At 41.8% G+C, this 13,485-nt stretch overlaps 1 protein-coding gene across 5 annotated transcripts in view; it reads left to right on the forward strand.

The window, feature by feature from the left end:
• The first annotated feature begins 1,191 nt into the window (after positions 1-1,191).
• Positions 1,192-13,485, forward strand: part of RNF145 (ring finger protein 145) — a 45,845-nt gene continuing 33,551 nt past the window's right edge. Inside the window, exons 1-2 of one of the 5 annotated variants that reach the window (XM_067304596.1) lie at positions 1,192-1,233; positions 9,723-9,936. In XM_067304596.1, the coding sequence (XP_067160697.1) occupies positions 9,753-9,936 (184 nt within the window). In that variant the 5' untranslated portion in view covers positions 1,192-1,233; positions 9,723-9,752. Of the gene's footprint in view, positions 1,234-1,840; positions 1,917-2,018; positions 2,039-7,903; positions 7,925-9,722; positions 9,937-11,464; positions 11,540-13,485 lie in introns of those variants that run through there. The other 4 variants (XM_013943628.2, XM_013943627.2, XM_013943626.2 and 1 more) reach the window with 4 other exon arrangements.

The raw sequence follows: 13,485 nt of genomic DNA on the forward strand, positions 1-13,485 counted from the left end.
ACCCGGCGGAGCTGGCACCCGGGGTGACGGCGGCAGCCGCGCTGCTGAGTACTAGGCTGGCAGAGGTCTGAGAGCTGACAGGTCCGGAGCGTTAAGACCAAATACAACTGTGTGAGTATGCAACAGGGTCGGGCCCTACCAGATTTTCACCTTAGTTAACACAGGAATTTTCAAATTACCATTTTCTTCTGGTGTTTTGAAAACGTTTGGGTACTCAGAGATGAGTAATTTTGCAAAGCAGAATGCGGACAGGCACCCCCCCCCCCTTTTCCAGTATCTGCATTCCTTGTGTGTCCTTTCTAACACGTATGTCTCGCTGAAATGCTCCAGTTCTCATTACAGACGGAAGAAAAAAAGCAATTATTAAAGTTGGCCAGCCCAACCCCTGTGAACTACAGGATTTTCCAGTTCAGTGTATCCTCTCATTCCTCACTGCGGCAAAGTTTCTCATCTCTCGGACAAGGTGGCTTTGCAACTTTTCAAACATCAAGGTCAGAAACATTACTTGGGTGGCAATTTTTCCTCAGACTTAGCTCAGGGGCTGCGTGGTGGCCCACTGCCCCTGACACGACCCTCGCTGCTCCGGCTGAAAGAAGGCAGCAACCGAAAGTCAGCTGTTTTCTGGCTGGTTTTGCGGCGAGGATGACTACCGAGGCGGCTGCACGCTGCTCGGAAAGATCGAGCCCGCGCTGACCCGTTAAGCGGATTTTTCGTCCCAGCAGCCGCGCACGGAGGATTAGGAAAACGGCGGAGCTACCGCCGCCGCTCGCGGCCTTCCGCGGGTCATTTGCCCGCATGAGCCCTTCGCGTCTACAGAGAGGAGGGAGGAAGAAAAAGAAAGAAAGGAAAAAAGAGCTTTCATCGGAATTTAAACCCAAACCGCTGCCGGGGGGGGGGGGGGGGGGGGGCGGAGCGGGCTGAGCCGCCGCGCGGGGGCGGGGCGGGGCGCGGAGCTTCCCCCCCCCCGCGAGGGGCGGCGCGCGCATGCGCGGAGCGGGGCGGCGCGCGCGCGCAGGCAGCGGGGCCATGGCCGCCCGTCCGTGGGGCCGCGGGGTGTCGGCGCCCTGAGGCGGCGCCGCGCCGCGATGGTGCCTCGAGGAGCCGCTCTGCCGCCGGGCACCGAGCCGCCGCCGCTGTGAGGCGCGGAGCCCCGCCGCGGAGGAGAGGAGGAGGAGGAGGAGGAGGAGGAAGCAGGAGGAGGAGGAGGAGGTGGAGGTGACGCCGCCGGCCCAGGTGACCCCCCACGCCGCGCCGCCGCCTCCGACACGCGTGTGCCCCTTCCCCCTCCCCTCAGGGCGCCGCGCGGCTGGGGCGCCCCCTCCCCCCCGGCGCGCGCGGGTGCGCAGCCCCCCCTCCCCCCGCCGCGTGCGCGGTGCGCGCGGGTCCGCTCGGGGCTTCCCCGGCCCGGCCGGTGCGCGGCGCCCCCGCCCGCCGCCCCCGCCGCTCGCTCGCGCCCCCGCCCGCCGCCGGCGCCGCTTTGCAGCGAGCTCCGCGGGGTTACTAGAGTTCAGGCGCGGCTGGGCGCCGCGGGGCCCGGGGGGGGGCAGCGAGGGGCTTTTTGCCGCATCGGGGCCGCGCGCGAGCTTGGCCCGGCGGCGGCGGCGGCGGCGGGCGGGAGGCGAGGCGCCGGTTGGCGGGGCGCGGGGGGCCGCGCGGCGGGTCCCGGTCCCGGCCCCGGGAGGAGCTGCCGGTGCCGCAGTCGTGAGCGAGGCGCTCGCCTCCGCCGGGCCCGGCCGCGCGTCCTGGCGTCCGGGAGCGGCCGGCTGCGGATGTCTGCTCAGCCTGTCCGCGCAGGCCGGCGCTGGGCGAGGGGCGCAGCTCCGGCCCCGCGCCGCGCCCAGCCGGGCAGGGGGGAGCAGGGGAGGCCCGGCGATCCCCTCCCGGAGAAGAGCCCCGAAGCATATGGTAGCGCTTATGTAAGAAGCGGTCTCTCCTTAGCGCGATGAGCAGGGCTCTCTCTGTCCTCCCCACTTATGTCACGCTAATCTCTCTCTCTTTTTTTTTTCTTTTTTCCCCGAGACCTTCCTTTTAAAATCAGGTTTGTGATGCGAATTTTCTATTTTTCCGTGGTCAGGAGCAGTTCTGTGTATTAAACGCACTTGTGGCAGCTCTTAGAATGGTGCTTGTCTTTTGAGTGCCTAATAAACGCTGTTACCTTTTGGGGGAGTGGGGCGGGGAGCAGAGCATAAATATTGTGATTGGGAGAACAGTGAAAAAAGGTGGTGGTTCTGTTTTTTTTAATGCAGATACGTATCAGTAACCAAGGGAAAATAGGAGATGGGATGCACTGTAGGCAAAACATCTTTTGTTTACCAGTTAAATAGGAGATTTCTGTAACGTTTGACTCATAAATATTAGCCATTTGTGATCTCATTCAAAATACCTTTTTTCCTGGAGTCCGTAGGCGTTGATGTACTTCTTCCTTCTGTAGTTTTTAATACAAGAATTTCTACTAACTTTTGCTCTGGAACTGGGACTCTTGGATACTTTTTAATTATGTTTGTGTTACTTTTTTTCTCCTGTGTGTGTGTGTAAAATGCACCCCCAGATGTCAAACTTGAGAAAACTTTTACTTACTGTCTTTGATAATTTGTAGGTAAGTGAAGATAGATTTAAATATGAACAAAGACATTTATTTATTCAGATAAGAGAGCTGTTAAGATCGTGCAACCTATAACTTTGGTTAATCTGTGCAGGTATCTTATTCAGCTGGCTGCCCATGAGAAAATATAGCTCTTTGTCTCTAGTTATTTTTAATAACTACGGCAATCAGCTACTGGTTTTTGAGCCATTATGTCATGAAAGAGGATTGAATTTTATTAATTCCTAAACTCATTAGCATTGCTGGAGGATATGATGAGAAAATGGTGATCTTTGTGACCACCATTATGTAGGAGGATCATCAAAAATCTTAATAACAGAAAACTGATGCTTGTCTGAACCAGTGTTCACCTTGTTTTACATCAGTCTTAGGTTGTGGTAATGTCAGTATTTCCTCTTAATTCTGACTCTTGAGACCTGAACCAAGCAACATATCTGAAGAAACAACAGGGATTTTCTTACTTTGCAGTTGATGGAAAAAGATCAATATCATACTGTGGTTCAGCAGCTGGAATCCATGGGGCAGATTCAGAAAGGCTCATCGTGCCAATAAAATGTGAATGAATGTGTGTGCCTTGAAAAAGTACATAGCCTGCTTAGTGTTTCATGTTACCCTCTTAGCAAATAGCTCAGAGATTGTTTTCAGACTTGGGCTGTTTTTCTTCTCTTCACACAGATATGCAGATACCTTCTATTTCAGCTGACTGGATTTTTTTTTTCTATTTTTGTTTGGTGACTTCCTCTTTTTTTGAATCCATTTTAACTGTAAATACACCTAGAAATGTTTGATGTGGTTACAGAGCGGACAGTTCCCAGTAGTTTTGTCTTTTAAGTGCAATGTCCGTGTCCAGTATCTGGAATATGATTCAGCACCTCAGTGTGTCCATTTCCCTGCATTTACTTTTGTAACTTCTGCTTTTGTTTTAGAGAAGCTTTACTGCTTTGTAATTAGTTGTGTACTTAGGAGCATTCAGAGTTGGATATTCCATCTCATGGTGCTTTTCTGAAAGTTTTTTGGTTGCATGTCCTAAGTTTGAGCATGTTTTGAAAGGGACTTTTCTAAATGCTTTCACTGTTCATGTGGTCTTGTAGTCATGCAAGACTGCAGGAAGCTAAACTACCTCTTTGACAGGCCTGGAGACTGCTCTTTGTTTACAGGACTCAAATAGCTAAGGCAGCAGCGATGGAAACATCATCAATATTGTCTCAGAGCATCTTCTTGAAAGTCTTATTTTACATCATAGCTTCTAACAAGTTGGGTAGCAAGTTATTGTCATTGCAGTCTCTAAATACAGCCGTTTCAGATACAGGCTAAAAACTAAATGAACAACTTTGGTGGGTGAACCTTGTTTCATCCTGTCGGGTATCTGCATCCTTGTAACATGTTTTGGTTGCAGTTTTTCTGTGTGGTAAGTGGGGCATTTTAGCTTTGCCTGCGTGGTTGGTCTTCCTGTGATCAAGCTCTTTGAGATGGGTTGCAGTAGACTGCATCATCCTGTGCTGTCGTCGGTGCTCTGTGCAGGTCCTCTGGGTGTTCTGTCCTCTGCAGAGGCACTCTGGGACTGCTGCCCAGATTTTCTCAGAATATGCTGATACAAATGTGGTTAGGCAGGCTTGTAGGTGTAGACTTGCAAACATGGCTGTGATGGCGAAAAAACAAAATGCTGATTGAATAACTAGTTAATATAATCAAACCTTTGGCTGGCAAGAAACTGTAGAGTCAAAAAGGACCTCAGAGCAGTTCTGTTTGTGTCAATTCACTCTAGTATTTTTTCTGAAGATTTTACTCAAATATAATTAGTGGCTTTTTTGTTTTAATGAGTTAGATTCCTGTCTTTCAGGTGCCTAACTGAACTAAGCAAAATAACTTTATATGGTCTAAAACACAATTAGTCCCTCTTAGTGTGACTGGATTTGAATTGATAATATACAGGCAGAAAGCTGATCCTGTAGCAATCAACAGAAAGTTTTTACTGCATATCTGCTGGATCTGGTAGCCTTTTTAACATAACGTGTTAGTCCCTGAGTTCAGTTCCTTGGTCTTACCTGCTCACTTATGAAAAATAAAAGGCACAGGATGTTTTACAGGCTGCCTATAAATAATAGACTTGCTATATAATTGAGAGAATGTTGGAACTGTTCATGGTGGATGAAGATACTCCAGAAATAAATTTTTAAAGAAAACCTTAACTTCATAGCTCTGTGATATGTATCCCCATTTCTTGAATTGATTTTCTTCTCCCTCATGTAAAACTTGCTAGAATTAGTGAGAGCTGGAAATGTAAAATTTTTTCTACTTTAGTTAACTGTTTCCAGTTATGTTTTTGCTCATTTTAATATGCTGTTAATGTGAATGTGTGTTTACTTATGTCTGAATGAAAAGATAAGGGGTTGACCTAATTAGTTTTGCCATAAAAATTGTTTTTCCAAAAGCATGTTATAGTTTGTTGGAAACAACCTTAGTTGTGCCTCAATTCACAACTGAATGAGTCTTGGGTGAATAGGAATTTAACAATTCATTTGACTTTTTTTTTTTAATACGAAAATAACAGTTCTCTAGTGACACCACTGTATCAGGACTATAGCAATTCATATTGTTAGAGCAGATGGGGGGGGAAGAGAGGCAAAAAATACTGGTGATTTTTAACTTCTTACATAGCAAGGCTGAGTAGTCTGTTTGCGAACTGACCCTCTGTAAACCTTTAGATTGAATGGTAAATACTATCTGATTATTACTTGAGATTACTAAACTACTCTAGTGAATTAGAAAAAACCCTGAGTATTAATGGAAATGCTGACCAGATCCTAATTACAGTATTGTAGTACCTGACTGCAATGTTTCACTGCCCTATTAGCGTACTTGGTACGCTCACTGTATCTGGCCTTCTCAGCAGAAATTTTTAAGAGTGCCATCCTTGTTAGCCAACATAGTACTCGGCCTCATTTAAATTGTATGGGAGCGAGACATCTTTTGCTTTCCTTGCTGCTGACTGCATGGGAAAGAACTGTTTGATGGACTGATGACTCACATACAATCCAGAGTTCTAGGGTTTTTTTCTACAGACTCACACAGGGAAATTCTTTTCTAAGCAAGTATCTGATAAAACTTTTTGTCCTGTTCCTTCGCTTTTCTGTTCTTCATTTTCTCCCTCCCAAACTGATGATAGAAAGATCTAAGTCTCTGAAGAACTGGATTCTTCTTTATTTCAAGTTTCTGGTTTTGCCCCAAGAGCAGAACAGGCATTTAGAATGGAGGATTTTGAGAAGTGCGTGAATGCAGCATAGCTGATGGGTCTAACTTTAGTTTTTTAAACTGTGACATTGAACCTGTCTACAGTTCCCACTCAAGATAAGTAACTGATGGAAAGAGATGTATTTTTTTGTTTTGTTTTTTTTTTTTCCCTTCAAGGTCTACCTAGCCAAGCTTACCTTATAGAAAAAAATCAAGGCTTTTCTTGGTGACACTTAATTTTAGAATGTAGCATGAAAAATAAAGCTGAAACTAGACTACATATCAAAGTCTGTTACATGAATATATCCAGAATTACTAGAATTTCACAGATACAGAGAACAGAAGTTGAAATTGTATCTCTTCTGGTTTCTAGTCAATCTTTCCAAGTGTTTTAGGTCTCAATCCTGCAGGAGAACGAGCATCTTTTTTGTTCACAGGTGCTAGACTGAACGTTGAAGTCAAGCCTGGTTTTGAAGTTCTAACCCTAGCTGGAGTCAGTTATTTTATCTTTTTATGATCGTTTTCAGTGGAAGTAGTATTAGAACAATTCTTACCTTTGCAAATACTCTAGGGTATTTCTGAAACTATTTAGTGACTTTATAATTAGTACTTTTCTAAATGTAGATGTGCTACTATGTTAACTTAATTTCACGCCTGCCTGGTTAAATGGATGCAGATTTTGTGTGGGGCTACTTGTCCTGCTTTACAAGTGAGTATTTTCTGCCTGTGATGTGATAGTTTTAAATTTAAGTTTGTGCATAAAAGTTAGGCTGGATTAAGTGATATAAATGACAGCTTCAGTTGAAATGGTAAAATTTTATGTGATGGCAAAGCCTCGGAAATAAACTTCTATTAAAGGTAAAATGTGCATTATTTGTGAGATTTTTGTTAAGCTTGCTGCAAATCTTTTTTGCTAATGGAATCATCAGGGACCAATTTGTGATTTTTTTTTTAATCTGGTTTTGCTAATTTTAGTGTTGTCCTTAGAGCTAGCTGGGAATGTTTTTGACAAAATACGTATATTGGGTGAAGAAGGGATTTTTGAAAAATACTACGTTAGTAGAAAAGTGTTTCCATGATCATTGATCATGTATGATGGGAAAATTTTTAATGTTTCTTATCAAATAGTGCAGTTATGCTGGCACTCACTTAAAATATGGGAGTCTGAAGTTCTTAAGACTGTTTTGTCCTAATCACTGAAATTTCTGTTTTGTTTCCTCATCCTGATTTGGATACAGGAGGATGTTAGAAATCATGAGAAAAAATTTTGAGACACAAACTAGTTGCTTCCTGGTCTTAAGTGCATTCTTTGGCTATGTACAAGAGTGACCTATTTTTTTCTAATGTCTGAGCATCCAGCAACTCTTGTCATGATCATTTATCTAAAGGTTTTAGGGTTTTAGTGGTTTTATTTTTTTTGTTTATTTTTCCACCAATCAAAATAATGCATTGTGAGAGCTCTTTACAATATAATGAGCTTAGAGCAGTGGACTTTGTTGCTTGCCTGCATTATGTTCTGTCAGAATTTGGCAGTAATTAGAACTGAGGCTTTATTTAACGCATCCATGTTTCTAGTAGAGTTAATTTTAAAGGATTTCTTATTAATACTGGATGCTTTGTCAGGCAGTGACAGAATATGCTGCAGTGTTTCTGCAGCTTCTGTGGCAGCTTCTCATAATACATAGCCTATTGTTTGCAGTGTAATGTGATTTTTTTTTTTCAAAGTTTTTTTAACAGAGTTGTAGTTTGTTTTGTTACACAATGTATAAATGCTGTACTTCTCAGTTTTCTTGCATTCTCAAGCATTAATATGTGGCTTTGGGAGGCAAAGTTGCCCAGATTTTTCAGCTTAATTTGAATGTGCAGAACCTCAATTAACTTTCAGTATAGTTGGAGAAGTCTGCAGAAGTTCTGCATTGGGAGTAATTACAGAAAAGATAATTAAGGTTCACAAGTGAAAACTTTCTTCTTGTCCTAGATGTTGAGTTGTTGTAGTTGACTCTAAAAGGTTTGACACTTATGAGGATGTCATTTGAAATCAGGTGGTACCTGTCATTTTACTTGAGTATTTTTATGACAGAGTGAAAATCTGTAAGTCACTCCCTACCCCTAAGCCCTGATTTACTTGGAAAAATAATCTAGCAAAAAGCAGTAGACAGCTTAATTTCTAAGATTTAATTAACTCTGTGTACTTGGCAAAAACAAAGTTTTTTGGGGGGGGGAGGAACAGGACACTAAATGTTTGGATATGAATAAAACTGTGTGCCTATAAAGTGTTTTGAGCATAGGCTTGAAATCCAGTATGCAGCCTGCTGAAACATTTTGTATAGTCTGTCTAGGTCCCAAATTGTGTTTACACAATCCTGTACGTTTAATCTCCATCTCTTATTCATAGTACATGTTTAACATTAGTATCCAGTATTCTTTAAGCAGTTTGGACAGTGGTTTTGGTTATTCATTTTATGTGTTCGTAGTGTTTTGGGTGACCTCTGAATTCCTTTTGCAAAGTATTGTTAAATGCTCTTTGCAATGGTGTTGTATGGGATGCCTAATGTAACGAGGTGGCTTTTTCTGTGCAAGGGAAGGGATGTGCTGTCTTGGGGTTTATAGAGTTGTTGCAATATGTCTATAAAAGGTGTCTGCGTTTATGTAACTAGAACAGTAAGACTGAAACCTAAACGACGAGCAGCAGCCCTGTAACCTGTGGTTTACTGGGACAAACTGAGACATTATTGGTCTGTCCTGACTTTTTGAGCTGAATTAATTTTGTCACCGTGCCTTGACAAGTGTCAATGTGGCTTTTGGTGTGCATGTGAACAGTTTATTATAGCAGCTTGTCCACAGCAGCACAAGCAGAACTTCATGTGGTAATAGTGTGTCTTACTGTCCCCTGCTATACAATGGGGAAAGTTTATGTAGTTTCTGTATATGAGCATGGTTTTATTTCCTGCTTTGCTTCTATGTTGGCTTGATAGTATCTACTTAAAACTTGCACTGAGCAAAGTGGCTATTGTGGTAATCTTAAAAAGGACAAATTGAATTAAATCCTATACGACTTATTTTCAAAAGTGCAATTCCAAGTGCAGATTTTTCTGTTTCTTTGGTTGGGGTGCAGTTCTTTCAAAATGTCCCTGTTAATCGGAATTAGGTCTTTTCCTAAACCTGAAGTCAACTGGGGACTGATCCTGCTGCAGTGATTGTTTTCAGTTGTTTGAATAATTCCTCATGGATGAACACTTGCTAGATCATCCCTACTTTGGCCTTGAATACTTTAACTGCATTTCTCTAATAGTGTATATAATTGGTGGCTTGCAAATACAACTCCATGGGGATCTGAGTAAAGGACCCCGCCGCAAGTTTTGTCATGTTCTTTAGTTTCCTCTTGCTCTACTACTGTAGACTGTTTTACTTTTTTTTTTTTTTTTCCCCCCAAATATAGCTTCACCTGAGAGCCACAAAAATAACGTTAAGCTACGTAGGGGTAGTTCATGAATTTTGTTGATGGTAATTTTGCTTTTTAAAGTTCAGCATATTAATATTTATGTAGCATCTAGTATATTGGGGTCCTTTCGGGTCTTGGGTGCTAAAGTAGTGCAAATAAGAATGAGGGTATATTTACTGTACACCCTTAGACCATTTTTATCTTGGTGTTAACCCCTTCCCCTCCTTCCACAACTCTTTACAGTATTACCATGGAAAATTGCTAGCAAATTGACCTTTATAAAGCGAAAATAGAAGCTGTCCTGTCAGGATGTGAATTTAACTCAGTTGATTCATTCGCTTGTTTGTGGCCACACAGGAAGCCCCATTCATATGATCACAAAGCCTAATAGCTGTGTGTACAGTGAGATTGATCTGATTACTCTCGTCTGTCTTGTGCTATTTACAGTCTGCTGCAAGTTCACAGAAAGGGAAGAGAATGGCTGCAAAGGAGAAGTTGGAAGCCATATTAAATGTGGCCCTAAGGGTCCCAAGCATCATGCTGTTGGATGTCTTGTACAGATGGGATGTCAGCTCGTTCTTCCAGCAGATCCAAAGAAGTAGCCTGCACAACAACCCTCTCTTCCAGTACAAGTACCTGGCCCTTAATATGCATTATGTTGGTAAGTGTACGTGTATTCAGGAGAAACAATACTGCAGTAAATACTGTTTTGCTTGCTACAATAATTTTAAGAATTTGGTAATAGTGTGATAATGTAATTACAGCATTTGTTTTGTTGACTGTATTTAAAGGGCTGTTTATGTTAGCAGGAAGGAAATCCTGTCTAGGGTTTTCTACTGAGCTTTATTATTTAGCTTCAGTGTGTACAGAGTAAAGTTGGTGACTGGAAATAATACTGATGCTCTGAAAGAACAGCACGCCAACTATGGCATGTGTCTGACTGGTGAGAAAGGTTCTGTGAAATGCCATGCAAACAGCAAGTATTGTAATGTAGTTCATTGGCATTAAATATGAAACTAGGGAAGAGGTTGTCTACTCTGGACTGTGACCATAGGCTCAGAAGGTCAGCTTTCACTGCTGCATGGATATGGCACTTCAGCCTTAAGAATAGTCAATATACTATGAGTGGATTAGAGCATGTAACAAATCCCTGTGTTGCAGATAAATGGGCAAAATCACTAATGCAGCTCAGGGAGCTGAGGTTTGAAGCTTGGCCTGCGAGTTTAGCTCTGAAATGCTAGGAGGCTGTTTTTAGAGATGAAAAGATTGCTATTCTGGGACCTGCCTTTCAGGTGGGGGTGTGATTGATCTAGTGACTGCACATGGGGTTAATTAGGGATTGGATCCAGACTGCTGAGGCTGATATCCATTGGTACTGCCTAGCTTTGAGAGAAATGGCTAGCATGTAATTTTCCAACTCTGTGCAGTGTTTCTTCTTTGTAGATGGCCTGGAGGATAAAGATGTACTGCATTCAACTAAGGGAAATACCTTTTAGTTAAGTAGTTAGAGGGCTGTGATTTTGAAGTGGCATGTCTGAGGTTTTAATCCTAACTACAGAAATATTGGCATGTGACTTTTCTCTTTTAATCTATTAAATGTCTGTTGTCCAGAAGTTATTTGCGGACATTGTAAACGTATGTGGCTTTCTCTGTTATGACTCAATTATACTTGCAGTGGGGGTAGCAATGTATTTACTTTTAATGTAAAAGCTGATATTGCTGGCCTATGTCTTTTTATACGTTTATAGGAGAGAGTAGAGTGTGTTTGTTGCTGGTGAATGTGACGCAGGACTGTGGAGGCATGTAGCTACAGCTGCCTGTCTGCTGCTTTGCTTGTTCAGCATGTGCTCTTGTATGCATGCAAGTACCTTTTTAGGAATTAATTTATCAGATCAGTTTCTAATATAAAACTAAACAGGTTTGCAGTATGCTATCTGTATGTTGGTAAATAATTTCCAGGTGTGACACAGCTCTTCATAGCCATTTGATAACCTTGCCCACACTTGTGTACATTGAGATATACCAATGAAAAGTACTGCATAGTAGATAGGTATTATTAGTGAAATACTTCTTACTTGGATGCTATTTTAGTACTAAACCTGTGGGTTCTTTCTTTCTGCTCCTTGTACAAATGGGGCTTTTAGGCTGTTGCACAATCAATCAGCAAATCTTTTATTCTTTGCGTTTAGAAGAGTGAGCTTCTGCACTTCTACTGCCTCAGTTGGTGGCTGCTGCTCAAGAAGATTTTCTAAAGTATCAAACAGGTTGTCTGTTTTAAGATTTTCAAACAGTTTTCAGTAATAAAACTTTGTTAATACTCTTTAAATTGATTTATTTTGATTCCTTGGTGTGTGGGGCCTTTTTTTTTTGCGCTATGTCTGTGTGAGGCTGGACTTACTCACTTTGCCTGTCTACACGAGGTTTTATATAGATTTAATTGTCTGAGTTTAAAGTATAACCTAAAGTGATGTATCAAAATATGTAAACTAGGTTTGTAAGGAAGGTAAGGAAAACAAAATATTTTTCCACCAGTTTGGGCAATTAAGCTTCTCTGAAGAAATATTGGGGGCAATTAACTGCTAATGTGTAACTTCAATAACATAACTTGCTGTGCATATGTTTCAGCATGCCAATCTTTGTTTTTTTATGGAAAAAAATCCTCTGTTCATATCTGCAGTAAGAAAACATAATATCTTAGTAGTGATCATTCAACCAGAGAGGATATTTCAAATACTAAAAATTCTTTTGTCTTCTGAAAAAAATCGGATGGAAGTGTCAGTTCTGTCATCTGACTCTTTCATGCCATCTATTTAAAAATACATATATATTTCTGTTGCAAGCATTGAAACATTTTGAATTATAGGCCTTATTTGCAAATGTAACATACAAAAATAAGTGCATTTCGTAGTTCTTGCTGGAGTGTTTAGGAGTAACTTGTCAATAAGCAGCATTGTCCCAGGACTCTTTCCAAAGTCCTTCTCGTCATCCTATTGAAGTATTCATTCTACCCATCAAGACGCTGTGGCTGAAGACTTGCATGCGATAAAGTTGTGTGCAGTATGCTGAATTATTGCCAGCAGTAGTTCTGCAGATTGATACACTATTACCAGGTAGAAATATCTGTGAGAAAAGCAGCTTGGGAAACAAACCAACTTTTTTATCCGCAGCTGGTTTAGATGTAATGTGGTTTCAAAAGATTTCCTTCAGATTGCTTTATGTAAATTCAAGTAGTCTGTCCTTCAGGATACATCTGTGCTAGCTATAGTGACTTTTTACCACAGACTTCTAGGTAGTGTAGACTAGCACTCTCTGCTGCTGTCAAAACTTCTGTGTTTACTTCTACGCTGCAGCGTAGCTCTGAGAAGACAGTCACTTCCTTTTTTACCATTTTCATGATGAGGAAGGTGGAAGCAGTAGAAACCATGTAATTTCCTCCTGTAAAGGGCAAAGCAGTGCTATTTGTGCTAACTGGTAAATACTCTAAACTAGTTCTGAAGAGAAGAATTGTGGCCTTAATCTGTAATCATAGACTGGAAATTTAAGTGATGTTGTGCTGAAAGTACTGAAGTGCACTAAATACATACTGTTTTCTTGTTTAAGAATAAAAATAAGAGGAAGTAATATATCCTAAACTCTATTGTCATTGCGAAAAAAAGAAATTCTAGGGAAGAAACTAGGGAAACTAGATACACCAGTCAAACAAATACAATAAAAAATGTCGTGTTAAACTTAAGCATGTGAAGAAAAGCAGTTTGTTCATTCCAGAAGTAAATTTCCCAAACTCTGAAGATGAGATGAGAAAGCATTAATTAACATGTAGATGCACTCAGTGCATACAAAGATGAAGCAGTGCTCAGATTCAGCCTTATTAAAAGCATCTCTGCATTTGCTGTCCCATGTGGTCTGTTTCCTTACTCGCAGAAGTATTTAGATAAATGGATAGTAGAACTATTTTCTGAGTGTTACTATTTTAAACGGTAGCTATTTTTAATCAAATGCAATTTTATGACGTGTACTCAGTCTTTATTTTTTTTTTTTAAATCTACTTGCAATGTCTTCATATTCTCTTGGATAAAAACCTGTGTACGCTGCAGTTGGTAGACGCAGAATTAGGTAGAGAATATGCCGTGCTCAAAATATAGCACAGCCTTCTTGCTCTTCCCATCACTGTAGCCTGCCAAACTGTATACGGCTGCCTTTGTGTTCCAGG

The sequence above is a fragment of the Apteryx mantelli genome, chromosome 14 (assembly GCF_036417845.1).
Source record: "Apteryx mantelli isolate bAptMan1 chromosome 14, bAptMan1.hap1, whole genome shotgun sequence".
NCBI classification, from domain to species: domain Eukaryota; kingdom Metazoa; phylum Chordata; class Aves; order Apterygiformes; family Apterygidae; genus Apteryx; species Apteryx mantelli.